At 41.7% G+C, this 17,455-nt stretch overlaps 1 protein-coding gene across 1 annotated transcript; it reads right to left on the bottom strand.

Annotated features, from left to right (window-relative positions):
* Positions 1 to 83: 83 nt before the first annotated feature.
* Positions 84 to 9,012, bottom strand: wnt7ba (wingless-type MMTV integration site family, member 7Ba). The gene is made up of 4 exons (XM_034112428.1): positions 8,630 to 9,012; positions 6,837 to 7,063; positions 3,518 to 3,789; positions 84 to 2,147 (listed from the first exon to the last, which is right to left on the bottom strand). Exons 1-4 carry the CDS (start codon positions 8,710 to 8,712, stop codon positions 1,668 to 1,670), a joined length of 1,062 nt encoding a protein of 353 aa, XP_033968319.1. The 5' UTR covers positions 8,713 to 9,012; the 3' UTR covers positions 84 to 1,667.
* Positions 9,013 to 17,455: the final 8,443 nt, after the last annotated feature.

Here is a 17,455-nt window from a genome sequence, read left to right on the forward strand (position 1 = left end):
TTCTATTGGGGAATGATTTTTAGGAACAGAGGTGATATAAAAACTCTGGAGGCGTTAAAAGGATGGTCAAATTTTATTGGTAAAAAAGAAGAAATACAACGGTCCATGTTTGTAAATGATGCAGACTTTGAGAACAAAAAAACGTAAGTTGTATTTGAAGTTATTAGGAAGCAACGAGGTCTTCCTCGTTACTGAAAGGACCATGAAGACAACTGGAAACACAGACATCTCTCCGATCTAAAGCTGACACATCCAATGTATTATCTACTCGCAATGTAATCAAAGACTAATGAGCTATGCTGAATTGTGAAGGATCGTAATGGAGAGTACCTGGGCTACTTTGATAAAACACGTGGAGTATTTACACTTCGGGAAATAAAATAAATTCCAAATAATTTATACCATCGACATTAGAAAACATTTGTAAATAGTGACTGTCTTTTCCATCTATAAATGACATAAAGTGCCATGTTCCTCATATAAAAATATACTCTTCAAATTATTTTGTAAGTTATATAAAGCCTAAATAAACATTTCTGAATACATTAAGGGTGCTGTCCAAAAATAGCTTTAAAGGCCTTTTGATCCTCTCATACCCCCTTCTGTGTGGTTAGGGCACATGCCATCCACCCAGGCAGGCCTAAACCGCGCTGCGAGGCCCTGTGTAAGCATCATGTGGAATTCCACGTCTCTGCCGATCATGGGAACGTTGGATGTATCTGGACATGATTGCACCTCTATGGAGTTCCAATGAGGCTTACACGATTTTCTCAGAAGTCAAGGGCCCTCCGAAAACAAAACAATGAGCACGGTCAGAATGGATGCTTAAAATAGTTTGGGGGTATTTTCTGTCTCTTTGTCTCCTGGCGTAACAAAAGGGGTCTGGGTTCAGAGGGGAATTAGTCCGTGAGAGAGATGTCGGTGCAGCGCTCAACAGCACGACTCATAACTGATGAAAAAGGGAAAGAAATAACCGTGAGTGCAAAAAGAAAAACGACTAATCTATAGCGGAGTACGCCACTGACAACTGATAATGGATAACTCCTTATCAGTAGCAATTTACGATCATAAAAGAGGAAAAAAGTTAAAAGCCATTTTGTCTGCTATCCATCCTTTAAGGCTAGTTTTTTTAAAGATATTTTTACATAAATAATTTGTTTTATTTTCAGTGTTCAAACAGAATACAGTGTGAGCGTACATTTAAAAGTATTCCACTGCCATCTTTTTTTTTTTTTTTACTTCCTCAGAATCCTGTCTTCATGGCAGTCTGAAGCGCCGCAGCATTTCCAGTTAGCAAAAGTATTTTCAAGATCCAACAATAGTTTTTGTTGCGTTTCCTCTCGCGTTTGAGAACTGTATGCTACATCTTTGCAAGATGTCGTCTAGAGGCAAAAGGGAGACCATCAAATCCTTTAGCCTGCAACACGTTTGCATCATGTCACAGTTTTGTACCAGAGCGCAGAAAAAGGAACGTTTTTTTAAATCGACCATGTCTCTTTTTCCAAAACTCCATGTCTGTTGGTTCTTTCTTTAAAGAATCCCAGAATAGGATGTAAAAATGTGCAAATTGTTGAATAAATACTTCCAAGTCCTTCACTTCAAATTCCACCTTCTTACTTTCCACCACTGTCCGTTTTCTCCAGCCTCTTCCCCCTCTTCCTCCTCCCCTACTTGCAGGTGAACACTTCTGATTTCTCGCTGCATGTGTTGCACTTGACGAAGCAGCACCAGTGGAACTTGCAGTTGCACTGCCAGATGCGGGTGTAGCTGTGCGTGTCGTGCCCCCGGCCGCAGCACATCATGTTACAACCATCCGTGTGGGTGGAGGTGCCGTTGCACTGTCGTCCCCGCGTTCCCGTGCTTCCCGTGACCTTGTCCTCCTCGCAGTAGTTGGGCGAACGCTCCAGGTACACCAGGTCCGTGTCCGTGGGCTTCTGGTAGCCCCGAGCCTCTTTGAGTCGCAGGAAGGAGGGTTGTCGGAGTCGCGAGGCCCGGACCGGCTCCACCTGAACGGCCCCGCTGTAGCGCTCCTTCAGCAGGTGACCCAGCTCTCTGAACATGGGCAGGGTGATCCAGCAGGTCTTGGTGGTGCAGGAACCGGACACGCCGTGACACTTACACTCCAGCTTCATCTTCTCCTCTAGCATCTGATCACATAGAGAGCAGAAATTAGCTCTGTGTCAATTCAAAGAGATAGTTAAGAAGAGCTAGAAAATAAGTAGTAAAACACAATTGAATTAGAAACGGCTACTAGCAATCGGATAGCCTCCAAATCCATCTCCTGAATGCCAACTTTATGTCGAAAACCTGGGGAAAATAACTCAGACTGTAGTCTCTAATTATCTTTACCTTTCTTCAGACCACATAATGGCCTGACAGGCTGGAGAAAAGTGACCAGAGCTGTTGTGCAAACCATATACGTATAGAATTGCACTGCGGTTTGAGCCAGATTTTTATTACAATGCCAAACAAATATTTTCATATGACAAAATTGACAGGTGACTGTTTGCCCTTGTGAAGAAGCTCGTTTTTATAGCAAAAAATATTCACATTATCATCATAAGTTATACTGAGCTCCTCTTAATGTATTCACTTTTGTCGACCACTTTTTAAATCAATGTCTCAGTCAGTCCCTTTTTCACATTCTAGGGGAGGTGGCTCTTGCGGTGTTGCAGAAGCACGCTCTTTAGATTCAACTTATTGTCATTACACAGTACAGGTACCATGTAACGAAACGGTTTCTCTGCATTTGACCCATCCTAGTGTTAGGAGCAGTGGGCTGCCATTATGTACGGCGCCCGGGGAGCGCTTGGTAGCACTTGGTCTTTCCGGGACTTGAACTGGTGACCTTCCAGTTGCCAAGCCAAGTCCCTATGGACTTCGCCACTACTGCCACTAAGAAAGGAAACGAGAGAAACTTGCAATAATATTCGATTTCCTCACTTAATGCGTCCTAATTCTGTGGCACAGCTCCATCACAGTTTTGGGCTGAAATATAGTTACTGATACAAAAACACAAGTCATGGACAATATATGCTAGCTTAAGGATTTCACACTTAATAGCTATCCTCACCTTATATTACATTACATTTAGCTGACGCTTTTATCGTATTTTATAATTGTACTTTATAATTTATGATTTATAATTGTACTTTAACTGGAATATGGTGTTGTATAATGTTTTCCGATCAGAATCATAATTTGAAATATTATTATCCTGGTTTAAACCGAGTCTCATTGTTTTAATTAAATTTTAAATTAAATTAAAGTTCAATCAAAAAATAAGAATTTATTAAGCAAAAAATGAATAGACAAAAGATCTTTAAATAAACATCGAAAAGATTAAAAGGTAAAATGATGCACATTGTACTACAATATTAACATGTTTATTACAATACATACCATGGTGTATTAGTATTAAAACAAATGAATGCTGAAATGCAGTTTAAGAGTGTTTATCTGCTGGTGTTATCTTTAAGTATTTATTGGATGTATTCATTTCCTGCTTGTGCATTACCTTTCGCCCTGCCTCGTTGTTGTGCAGGTTCATCAGCCGCCGGGCGTTTTTCTTGATCTCACGAGCGTCTACAAAGCGCCGCGAGAACTCCACCCCGTACTTCACATCGGCAGAGCAGCCCCCCCACTTCCAGCCCTCCTCTCGGTCGTGGTAGCCCTGCTTCTCGCGATCGCAGCCGCACTGGCTCAGGTTGCCTTGGCTACAAGCCGTAGTTACCGCGTGGGCAACTCCGGCTGCGGTGATGGCGTATGTGAATGCTGCCTCCCTGCTGCCTGAAGAAAAAAAAGAGCAGAAAGCCGATGAATTTGAGGCCGAGAAGAACACAAGAACTGTCATTTATATTCAGTAGGTTTTTCATTAGTGAAGGAATGTGTGAGAATGAAAGGAGCAATGCACCAATTTTACACTGGATTTGTAGCTTAGTTTTCATGACAAGTATGATTTAGTCCATGAAAGCTATTCAAAAAATCTCTTTAAACAACTTCAACTGGGTCTCGAGAGCATTTTTAGCTGATAGCCTGCTCCCAAACTGGGAGTGATGTGTTTTAAAGAAGTGGGCATTTACTGTTGGGGGTAAATGAAAAACACTACTAGGTTTCTTAAAGGGAAAATAAAGAGTCTAACATTTGTGAAGTTAAACCTGTATCAAACCTCAGATCTTCTGTTTTTAAAAGGCCTTTTTGGAACTACGTGGACACCAAACTAAAGGAACAAAGAAGTTAGGGTTATATTTTCCCGCCTAAACATGTGCAGAAAAACTAATAGGAGTGTAAGATGTACAGCTGTACACATCCTGCATGTTATGTCTCTCCCTTACCCTTCATAAAACATATTCAAATAATGCATTTATCAGCCCAATTGCAATCCGACACCTACCCACTAGCCCTCTAAGGAAATGTTGTCGCCCACTTCAGAAGACATATCTGATTAAGAGACAAATCCCTTTTGGAGTAAAATTATAGTGAAAAAATGTCACAGTGGCCCTGAACATATATTTATTCAAATGTCAAATATTACTCTTAAGCCACCCTTAATTTAAAATGTACTGTATGCTGCAGATTTAAAGGGCTAAATATCACATGTTGAAGATCTCCGCAAATTATTTTATATATCACCGTTGCAGTTCTCAGTATGATAAACAACACAAGTGACATCTACTGGCTGACCGGAGGAGCTTTTTTCTAGATCTGCTCTTCTATGAAATTGCTGTGTCTCAATGTTTTTCATCAATGGGATTTCTCACACGGCTTAAGTGTCACTCTGTGTTCTTCTTAGGCGGTCCACATCAATACAGGAAATGATACGGCTGTGTTGAAATAATCTGTGGCCAGACTTGACTGAAATGTGCCCATTTCCATGTTGTTGTCACCATTTGAACTTCAGAATAAACATGTTTATGGCGTGGGGGGTGGGAATGAATTTATTGGCACTACAATTGGTAACGGGATATTCTCTGTCTCCAATCAGGATAATGCTGGGCCTCCGTTCTCAACAGCCCAGTGAGTATTAATGCATGGCGTCTCTGGTAGAGGCGATTCTAATGGCTCCCATCCAACCTGACAAACTCACTCACAGAGAATCATCGGCCTGCGGTTCCCCCGCTCCATAACTCATAACAAACCCTGAAGACATCTCTCAGCAAGCCGAATCCACGACCCATTCCGATATATTGTATGGTGAGCATTTCTCAAGGCATCGGGCGCATGCAATAGCCAAACAGCCATCTCCTCGCGCTGTGATTTGTTTTGATTGTACGGCAGTGCATGCAGGCCTCCATTGTTGCCATCCAGCTGCTGGAGCTGACTTCAATTAGTGGTTAGTAAGAATCTCTCTGGTCTTTCTCAATGCCTAATGAGTTCACAGGCCTGGCAGGTCAATCAAATGAAGTGGTGCAATGCGCCTCAAGAGGGGGTACAGCTCTGGCTTTAATTGGTATTTTAAACAGCAAGAATGGACACGGGATGGCAAATGGAAACTAATCTCACTGTGAATCCATGAAGATGAAAGGCAATCTAACATGCTCAGCAATTAATTGTATTTTTACACAGATTTGATAAGATTACGTGTTCCAGAAAATATTAATTTGTCTACATTGGAGGACACAAGGACTTTATATGGATCCAAAGCTTCACCCCGAACTTGTTTACACGCCACAAGAGAAAAGAGACATTTCCTCTTGACAAAAGAAATAAAGGGATCCAGACGTCTGTCTGCCTTGTCTCCCATGTAGAAGAAAGTGATTGCTCCCAGAGCTGCTAGATTAAACATGGATCCAAAGCCACAGCAAGACCGCAACAAAACATTTCGGACTGAAACACAGTTCTTAGAAGAGGTTCACTTTAGGAGCAAAAGGACTTCTGTGAGAAATGAAACTGTGAAAGAATGTCGACTAAAAGCAGGGAGATGTGTACGTTTGCGCGTTGTTTGAGAAGATGACACACCCAGATACGCACTACAAGGAAGGAAGTCTGCACTCCATTTGTTACTGCTTTGCTTTGACAATATGTGTTGCAAGCGCAGTCATGTCACACAGATGAGCTACAGATTGAATCTCCTTTGGGAAACACTAGCAAGGCCTTGGAGTTTTTCGTCTTGGTGTCTAAAAGAGACAGAAGATGTATTGTGATCGTTGGATGTGGTATTCCATTTAGTGTTTCGCCACCCAGCCTTAAGTCTGTTTGATTCCATTCTGTTGAGCTATGCTGCAGCTTTTTCTCATGTCACTTAGAAGTTGGAGGACAATGCAAGGAAAGTGAGAAAAACTACTCTCAGTGCTGAACCATGCTCATCCACTCACGTAGCACAGCGATTTTAGCTTTAATAAATGTAAAATCAGACCGTACTACTCAGATTGGTCTTCGGACCAACCCGTTGACCCACGTTTTGACAGATTTATACAAAAAGAAAAGATGTTTTATGTTTTATGCACCAGCACAGAAATCTGACTGTTTAAATTTAGTTTGCTCTAACTAAATGTAAAAATGGAGATGAATATACAGTGCAGAGATTTTCTTAGCTATAGTTTAACTTAAGTACAAAAACAGTGTTGCCCTGAGAGTTTAAAGCTGGAACATTAACTGCACCGTCTCGTAGAAACTTGTCATGGCCGAGGACTTTAGTTGAGTGTCACGGCTGCTAAAACCTCAAATAAAGGCATAGAAATTCGGAAAAAACCTACAGTCAGAAAAAACCTTATTTGGGTCACTCGAAGCAACTTTCTTCTTCTCCCTCAGCCGAGTTTTCAGATTTTCTTTTGCCCATGTTGAGATAAATATATTCAAAAACAATTTTTAAAAGCTGAGTTTTCAAACAGACTGACCTACTCTCAGCTCTTGTCCGAAGACGGTCCTCTCTCCCAGGGCCGAGCAGTTCCAGCGGCCGTAACGAAACTGGTACTGACACTCATTGATGCCCAGCTGGGCGCCTTCTCCGATAACGATGATGGCGTCCGGGCGACTCTGACAGAGGGCTCTCTGGCGGGGGGCCAATCCGGGTATCTTGTTGCAGATGATGTTAGCACCCAGAGCCACCACAGAGGACAGCGCCCTGGCAGAGACAAACAGGGATTAATGAGAGCGGCATGAAACACAAAATAAAAATGTAGCTAAAAACATACATTTTAGTAGGGCTGCACAATAAAATGCCAACTAGTGCTTTAAACACATCGCGTACAACTCTGATATAACTCCAATTTTTGTGTATCTTATGTTGGAATTAGTTTTTTCATTTTTGTATTCCAACAAGCAATTTTTTTCATCTTGTTTTATGTATTAAAGCAAAACTGAAAGCGGCCGGGCCGAAAAATGTACACTTAAATATCGGGTTATTTATCGCAATTGTATCGTCAATGCGATATTCATCAAAGCTTTCACATATCGCACATTTCTCTCATGTGGTGTAGCCCTACAGTTTGGATTGAACTATGTGCCCTGGCTATGATTTTGGGGGGGAAATAATAAGATTCATTCCCAATACTTAGTAACGTTTTGCTCAAATTTACATGACAGTTGCCAGAACAAAGCTAATAATAATTGAAGAAGATTTAACTTATTGTCATTATGTAGTATAGGTACTATGTAACGTCTCTGCATTTGACCCATCCTAGTGTTAGGAACAGTGGGCTGCCATTATGTACGGCACCCGGGGAGCAGTGTAGGGAACGGTGCCTTGGTCAGGGACACCTTCGATAGCACTTGGTCTTTCCGGGACTTGAACTGGTGACCTTCCAGTTGCCAAGCCAAGTCCCTATGGACTTCGCCACCACCGCCCTGATTTTGTAATCAACTCAAACTAAAAGATATCATCATAATGACAACTTTTATCCTTACCCAGATCACATTACATGTAATCTAATAGACCTTTTTAATGACATAAAAGAGAACAATGGTACTTTTGGGTCCAAATCCACTTCATTCCTGTCCTCTCTCTGTGTTACAGAAAACATGAACCACCACAGCTATTTTAAGTTCCAGGACCTGCCCTTGTTATGAATGAGAGGCATGTATGGTGCAGCAATCATTCCCTTTGTGAGGGCCTGGGTCTTTTAATGCCATAAGAAAGAGCTCATTACATAGGCCCGCGCCTATAGGCAGAACATGAAGTAGTCCAATATGTCTCTTTTCCACATGCTGCTTTCCAATTACGGCTCTTGTGTGACGAGGTGATCCTATGACAGAGTGCTTCTGGTGTAATGTGTAAATCTATAAGAGCAGGTTATCTCATCAGCTGCATGTTCATATAAAAACCAGGTAGATTAAACATTGATCGAAAGTGACATCACTGCTAGATTAAGGGTTAAATCCTTGTGGGATTCTCTTATGGAATATACAATGATTAGAAAAACTCATTTCCTACCAATGTTTTCCAAATCTTGGTGAAAAAGTAACATGGTTTTCAATGTTTTTGATAAATCTAGCGTAACCACGTTATAATGAAACGTATTAAGTGTAAACACATGTTAACTCATCGTAATAAAACACCTGCAACAAATATCTACGATCTAACCTGACCCTCGTGCGTAATTGCCCAATTTTCGCGTAAAGCACGACTTTTTGCCAGCGAATCAAACCGACCTGTGATTGAATTAAGCAAGTGCGATGATGAGAAACCTACAGGTAGCTACCGCTGGTGAGGATGAGGAAGATCTGTGGGTAGTAGACGGACAGCAGCGCACTGCGGGACGAGATGATCAGCATGGCTGCGCATTGAACACAACTGGTCTGAAGAGATAAGAAGCAAAAAGTGGGAAGAAGTAAATCCTTTTTTTTATCCGGAATCCAGGAGTTTAACTCGCGGAGCGTGGTCTCTTCTCTCTTGGTCTGTTCAGCTAGTGGAGCCGTGGCGCGCTGCGGCAGCTCCGAGCTCCGCTGTCCATGTGCTGGAGATGAGAGGCTGCATCCCCCGGCCGATGTGCGCTCTGCCACCTGGACTGATAGAGGACTGGCTGGGAAAAAGAGAGAGAGACACAGAGACACAGAGGGTGGGGGTAGATGGGGTTCCGGATGTCCGATACGCGCTACTCACGTCTCCAAAAGTGAGACTGTTGTGGCATCGGAAGGCTGGGAGACAGTGGCCTCTCCCGGTGCACCTCACCCCGTGGGGAGTCTGTCTGGCCCGCGCGTCCCATCGTAATTAAATCTAGCTGCACCTTTACCAGCTTTGATAACACTTTAATGCATCAATAATTTAAATGTAAATGCTAAGAATTTTGTCCAGAAATCTATTTCCAATATCATCAATATTTGCATTCACTTTTCTTTGCTGCTTCTGAATAATATTAGACCTTTTGTGGGATCCAATCTTTGATGCTCGGTTATGCAACCCGGTCACCTAAAATACAACTTAAATGAATTTCACATGTAGAATAACATTTCCACAACAATAATGAATTTTGATATTTATTCTTAATGTCACTTTCCAAAATAAGTATATATTTTTATCATATCATATAGTATTTAAGGACAATCTAGTATTTTAGGACAATCCTATTTTACCTTTATCTTGATCATAAAGTTACTAAAAGTGACTACAGCTGAATGTATCCGTCAATTAATTCATTGGTCAATCAACAGATATCTATACCGTATCTATTTGGAATATTGATTAATGTCTTTTTAGTCTTTTTTGTGAGCCAAAAGTTCAAAAAATCATTAGTTTCTATTTAAAAAATGTGAATATGCATGCTTTTCTTTATCATACATGATAGTATGAGACGTATTTAGATTTTGAAATGATAAAGACTGGAGTTTCAGATTGTCATGCTTGCTTACATTAAATTAGTTAAGAGTGTGTCGTTTTCCAGCTCATATGTTCTGTTAGTGCATCACCAACAATACGCCCTCATGTGGCAGCGTAAAGTAATGTCATCATTTGTAAGCATCAAGCAAAACCTGTATGCACACTATCACTAAGTTTCAATTGATCAAATTCTTCTTTTTATTGAAGGCAGAAGTGATTGTCCCTTTTTTCTAGATGGTGACTATTCTTGTTAAACCCATAATAGTCTTTGAAGTGTCCAGGTATGGAAAAGCCAACAAGGACGATACAAAAGGAATTCATGCAAACACTGCCCTGTTTGCTAAAGAGAGTTAAAAAAATATGGGTACACTGGGAGGGGACCATCCTGTTCAGTTCCACAGCACCTTCAAAGGAAGAGGCGTTTTATAGGTCTGCTTCACAGAGTGGACGGAGGACAAAGTACACATCTTCCTGGTTGCTTGTTGACATTTTGGAGAATGAAAATTGAGACATTCTGAGCTACTCGAGCTGAACGAAAAACCGCGAGGAGGAGATAATATTAATACGATTTGTTCCAAAATGAGATATCAATCATCTTCGGAAACAATTGAGGGCACTTTGGTGAAAATGAACCGTTTAATTTGAATTCCCACCGGCTGCCAATAAAGCATTTTGAAGAGATCGAAGTGATTCGGAGACATGCTTTTCATTCTTTCGGCTAATTTTGACCACCTTTTTAAATCTTACCCCATCATCCATTACAACAAAGGAATTCAATATACATGTATTTCAGTGGACAACTCGCAGTTAATGTCTGGCTCATGTGTGTGTGTGTTTTTTCTGTATGCCCCTGTCTGTCTCTTTCTCACTCCCTCTTTCTGTCCAAATAATCCTCCTAAACCACAATTTCCAAAGCCAAGATAGCACTTAGGGTAGCGTGCACTCACTGTCCTGGCGCTCGCACCGTGATATCTGTTTCTTTTCATATTTGTACGCAGAAGACCAGGTGAACACGGAGACGTGTGCAAGGAGTCCCTCTCACTGCCGAACAAGATGTCAGATCAGTGATGAAAGACTCTGTGGAAGTAAGATGTTTTCTATCTGTTGGAGCAGCTGTTTTAGTTTTGACGGAAATGTTTTGACAGCATCATCCACATATGACGAGTGAGGGGAGACACTGCAGTGAGGGGCCTCAAGCTGGAAGCAGGCCTAGAAAGTCCAGATGAATAACTGTGTCTCATGGATCTATGGGCTTTTGGGTCCATCTTGTTGTTGAGCACAGGATCCTAAACTGGGTTTCTTAAGGGTAGTCGAGGAAACTAGTGTTGATAATAACAATGACTGATCATTTGTCATAAGCGACATTTTTCTGCACAATAGCAGGGCTCATAAAAGAAAGTGTTTCAAAATACAATCCCATTCACATGCAGTTACAAGTGTAAAGGAAGGTACTCTACACAAGGAGTATAACTACATAGTAGAGCCTGTTCTTCTATACTCCTGCTTGAATGAAATAGACAAATGAAATAGTGAAAATTCTATATATATACTTTCATCTTTTATATTACCAAGACCATCTAAGAAACACCCCGGGGCCTGTGGGATAATGACAGTCACCACATATGACATGCGAAACAACCCCACATTTGAAAGGGTTTTAAAGTTCAACAGACATTGTCAACATAAAAAAATCTCACCTTCCTTTAGTGAAATATTCCATGGTTAAATAATATCCAAAAATACTCTGGTTATTCATTTGTTTAAAGCTTCTTTAGGCTAAAACTCCTATGACACAATCTCCAGCTCACATTGATCCGCCGCAGAAAGTAATACCCAACAAATGGATACATCCTGAATGATTCATAGCCCCAGCTGTGTAAGATAATGACGTTCCCTTTTTAAGCCAAACTAAATTATATATTTAGGATCTGACAGTGATGGGACAACACTGAAACTGTTTACATAAGAAAAATATAAACCTTATTCTTTAAATATGGCATCAGAATTGTATTAGATGGGAAAAGACTTGCATCAAAGGCTTCGCTCCTATATATCGCGTGTGTCTCTGATCCACTGGGACACCCTGATGTCTTTAATTGGTTTAGGTCAGACAAGTGCATATGGGATATTTCAGAGGCATTGTTTAGACTGTAATGTGGCATGACAAACACATGGTGCTAATATGTTTAATGGGTAACCATAGGGTAAAACACACGCTGGAATGCACAAGAAATATGAGTGTGGTTTGGGGAAGGAGCATCGCCCCCCCTGCGCTGTGATGGGATTACGCAGTGTGACAAGTAAAAACAATGCCAACAGGCTGGGACAGTATTTATGACACTACTAACAGAAAACGACTTTGTAATCAAATCTAATTCACACAGTTTAGAGCATTTATGGAACCCGACAAAAGCTGACAGCAGGAAATTGTTTCCAGAAACAACAATTCTACATTTCAGCAATTATTGCCTTTGAAGTAACTTTTTTTTTGGTGTCAAGCAGATGAAGGGTTTTTTGAACAATGCCACAAGGGCACATAAACGTCTTCAGAACCAATTCCTTTGTGTAAACGGGTATTTATGTTTTCGGTGTGGAAAAACAGATTTGGAAGTTGTAAACCTGTTGCAGATGTCGATGAAACGGCAACACGGCATCACCACAAATGGTCACCATGAGCAACTTACAAAGCCAGAATGGGAAAATTACAAGACCTGCCCAAGATATGTCAACGAATGATCTAGAAAACAGATTCACAGCACATTCATTTGGTATTTAGACTGCTCACGGTTATTTAAAGAGACTTAGATATGCACAACATAACACAAACAAGCATTTTTCACGAACAAATACAGACTTGTTGCCTTTAAGTAGTTTCCATACATAGTTCTTTGCTATTTTTCCATTATTCTTTTGTATCTCACTTGACTTTGTTTCCAAACTGTCTTTACTCAGTTCTAACTGCAGAGGGAGACAAAGCACCAGAAACAAACCAGATTTCTCTTCTGAGTAAAACATGTCCCTTTTACACAAAATAGAAGCTATAATAGCTAGCGTCAGGCAATCAATACGCAAATAATATTTTAATTACTACATTACGATAGTATCATTGAGGTTTTTTTTTATAAAAAATGCATGTAGACAGAAAACATAAGAGATTCCTCCTTCTGATGTCTTTCTTTTGTTTTACACTTCAAATTTCACTTTCAAGTTTTGTAAAATTGTTTCGTGTAGATCCAGAGGCCACTTCGACATTGCCGTGTCTCATTTCAGGAGTGTTTGAAGTGAGTCCTTTATTTTGATATCCTCAAGGGGGCACTTTACTCCCATGTTTCAAAGTGCAGGAGCTGTACAGCTGCCCGTAGTTCCCACCACCAAACACAGGTTCCACCATCTTGGTTCCTACCATCAACATTTCAAAATGTAACCGTCACGTTTGTTCGTGCAAACACGCGACCCATAAAATATTCGCTTTAAGAGAATCTAAAATGGAATACAATTAAATTAATTGAATCTGTTATCCAATGATTGGTTCTAGAGAATTTAACAGTATATTCTACACTTTCCAACATCAACTTAAGCTGCTAGGAATAAATGCTTTTATAGGTAAGCCAGGCAACAATTTAGAGTCCTGCATACACAATTTAATTCAAAATAACGTGCATACTTTAGGGTTTTTGTTAAAGAATGTGGGATGGTCGTCAGTATGAGGATCCCTCTGTGCACTCCGGGTTCAAATCCCATCGGTTGCATTCTGATATCTGAGTTGTTTTGGGTCATATGAGGACACCACTCCTAGTGAAGCAATTCCTCATCTTCCTGGAGCAAATGATTCAACTTTCTTATTTTGTTCACATTTTAATATAATAAAAATCCTGCTTGTTTTAAATAGGAATAGTTAGGAATAGTGCTTTTTAACCCTTGTCAACCCTTCTTGATTTTTTTTCTGAAGCGTTAAATTATTATATTAATTGTATTTGTTCACTTACATGGCTAAGGATTGTCATCCCACTGCAGCTGGTTTGATCCAGTACGACTTAATTTGATCTGTTAGTAATTCGTACATGAAGAATCAAACATGTGTTACACTTCTGTAAGTTTCTATTCCCTTTGGAAATACTTGGGCCTCACAGTCGAAACACACTTAAAAATCGCTCCCACTCTCTTTCTCTCTCTCACACACACACACACACACACACACACACACACACACACACACACACACACACACACACACACACACACACACACACACACACACACACACACACACACACACACACACACACACACACACACACACACACACACACACACACACACACGCACGCACACACACACACACACACACACACACACACACACACACACACACACACACACACACACACACTAACACACAAATTAATACAACCACAAGCTCTTAACCGGTTTGAGCAGGCTCTAATAGCTCAAATCAGACAAAGTGAAGAAAAAACAACAACTTTGGTATGAGTCACATCGTGTTAGCGCTGACCTCGGTGATTGAGTTTGCTCACAATCACACGGGTCGAGGCCGGGGTCAGGCCCATGGATCATTTAGTTTAATGGCTGTTTCCTGCCTGCTCAAATGTACATGCCACATTGTAGGAAACGGACAAATGCAACCATATTGTTACAGGACATAATGCAGCAGGGGGAAAAGGGTAGAAAAAAAGGTGTTTAGGCCTGGTGTCCTTCTACCGGGCGACCATCGAGAGCGTGCTGTCATACTCCATCTCGGGGTGGTATGCAGGATGCTCAGCTGCGGACAAGAAAGCCCTGCAGAGAGTGATCAGGGTGGCAGAGAAAACCATCGGTTGCCCCCTGCCCTCTCTGGAACACATCTCCACCTCCCGCCGCCTCAGCAGAGCTAACAAAAGAATAAAGGACAGCTCTCACCCAGGTCACGGACTGTTCTCTCTCCTGCCTTCTGGGAGGAGAGACAGGAGCTTCAAGTCCCGGACAAACAGACTCAAAAACAGTTCCTACCCCTGGGCCGTCAGGCTGCTCAACCACCACACATAATGCAATAACCGTAACCATTCTCACACATACACACACTTTTAATGCACTTTATATACTATTTTGATATCAATATGTTTAACTATTTATTCCCCGTATGATTGTGTATGTTGTCTGTCCTATTGCCGTGTTTTTTAGTGTTATGTATTTGTTTGTATTTTTTGCACACCGGGACAGAGTTGCACTCTGAATCTCGTTATACTCTGTGTATAATGACAATAAAAGGCTTTAACTTTAAAACGACAAATGAATGTAAAACAGTTAGAAATATAGAGATAGGGAATAAAGAAGAACAGAGAGACTTAAAAAGGAAAAAAAAGATGTGGTGACAAAAGCAGAGGGAGAGAGCTCTACTAATTGTGTGGCCTGTCTGTGTCCCTATAGCACCCTGTTGGGACGACAGATGTGCAGATGATGTCATGTAGAAAGGGGATAGGGCGGGAGGGCGGAGCGACCGGAGCGCGGGAGGACAGTGGACAGGCGGAGCCTCGATGTGAGACGGGGAAGAGAGGGATCATAGGACTGTGGCTATCCTCCATTACCCTGCAGTCACACAATTATTCCCAAGATGTGACTCAGTGTAGTTCAGACAGTGTGAGTACTATCGAAAAAAAGAGCTACTTGTGCTTATTGTTAGCTAAAAGTGGTTGAATGAACAAATTGAGAGAGATGACTTGCCGTGGCGTCGTGATTTTTGCAACGAATGTGCTGAACTGGGGCTTTGTGGTTGCAGGACCTCTCACAAAGCGCAGCCTCTCCAAACCACACAGGCCATCGGAGCTATAATTTACTTAACGCCGTCATTGCTGAAGTTTACCCTCCCATCCTCTGACCGGCCACAGCATAAGAACCCAATTGTTCTCGTGGTCTGCAGCGACAATGGCTGTTTGTGGTCATCCAAAATCATCGAAAGTGAAGAAATGAAAGGGTTGAATGGGGGAGAAAGTGGAGGCATACCATGCAGTAATTTGCACTGCTAAAGATACAGTGAGGGTCAAGCTCAGGGTCAGGGGTCTGGCTGACCAGCTGGTATTACCTCGAGGTCTCCATTTTCCCATCAGTCTACCCTCTGTCCTGAGCTTTAAACCCATCCGGTCCTCCAGCAGAACAACGTTAGCTTACTTGCATTTGAGCAACAAGCTTGCCAACCTCCTCTGCCCCCCACCTGCGCCTTTTCAGGCCAATTGTGCTGGCACGGCAGTGGGTAGAAATTGAATGAATTAAGCGGTCGGATGTTGCCTAATGGTCGTACTACACAAATGCAGCCATTCCTGGTATTGTTATGTGTTTCGAGTGAGACTGAGAGGGATTGTGCTCTTCGGTCCAGTGCAGGAAAGCAGCTAATAAGTGAGACAACCTGTGGGAATGGACCCAAAAACCTAAACGAGGACTGAGGCAGTTTTTTCCCCCCTCTGTGTTTCTGTTAGCTTTACTCATTTTGGAGCCTGCTTTTTTATTGATGTGTAATGGAAGACAACAGTCCAGTCATTGATTCATTGAACACGTGGCAGCCAAATCGACCATGAAAAATGCAGCACCTCCTCGTTTAAATGACCAAAAGCAACCCAAAAGAAAGGATCATGCGTCACTTCATGAATATAGTGTGAAGCGTGGCCACATCACTATGTGAACAGAATGCAGCATTTACAGCAGATAAGACTCTGATAAGTGCGCAGGCCTAGAGTTACAGGCGGCAGCTGCAGTCACTCTTGTCCTTCTCTCTCATGGGGAAGTGCTGCTGACCTGAGCTTGAGGACACCCTAGGCCCTCTGGGTAATCATTGACCTGTTACCTGTGGCAACAAAGCCACAATATACTGTACAGCCGCAGGACTGTTGATAATAAAGTGATATCCCAGGTGCACGGACACATTCAGACGTGCATAGGCCCACAGTTTGAAAACATGACATTTAAGTTAAGGGTCACATGTTCTTCTCTTAAAGCCCCATTAAAAGCTATTATTCTCAAATTACTTTCATTTGTGTAAAAACATGTATGCGCAGTCAAACTACACTTACAAAATGACCTAAAAATGTTGTGAAAAAAGAAGGAGATGTACACAATACAGATCCAGTGTTTTGGATTAGTGCTGTCCTAGATAAGATACTTATTTTTTCCCAAGGAGGCAATATCTTATATACTTTATTATATATTATCGATTTGGTACATGTGCAGCATCTAGATTAAGCTGCTTTAAAAGTGTTCTGAACTTCACAAACTCATAATACTTTCTAGAATCAGATTTTTAAAAGTTTCATAAGATGTTGAAAGGTCACGATCAGCTCTCTGAGTTTGAAAAGAGTGGATCAGACAACTCTTTGCATGGTGCAAGGTGGGGCGTGGCACTGCAGCACTTTGGAGAGGGGGATAAGGCCGGGGTGCCATCCAAGGAGAGGAAAGGAAAAGGCGAGGGCGGGGAGAGAAACACTTAGGCCCTCGAGAAAGCCTCCTCCCACTTTGTTTTGTGCTCGGGACTCGTTCCTCCCTCCTCTCCTCTCTTCTAGCTGCCGTACTTTGGGTGCTCCACGCAGAATGGACTGTGTCTGAGAGCAGTGGTCTGAAATAAAACTAAGAGGGGCCCTGGTCAGCAGAGAATGCTAGCTTTGTCTCAGCTGCCATCCACACTGTCTGGAGACATGCTCGGAGAGAGTGTCTGATTGC

The sequence above is a fragment of the Pseudochaenichthys georgianus genome, chromosome 23, assembly GCF_902827115.2.
Source record: "Pseudochaenichthys georgianus chromosome 23, fPseGeo1.2, whole genome shotgun sequence".
NCBI lineage: Eukaryota > Metazoa > Chordata > Actinopteri > Perciformes > Channichthyidae > Pseudochaenichthys > Pseudochaenichthys georgianus.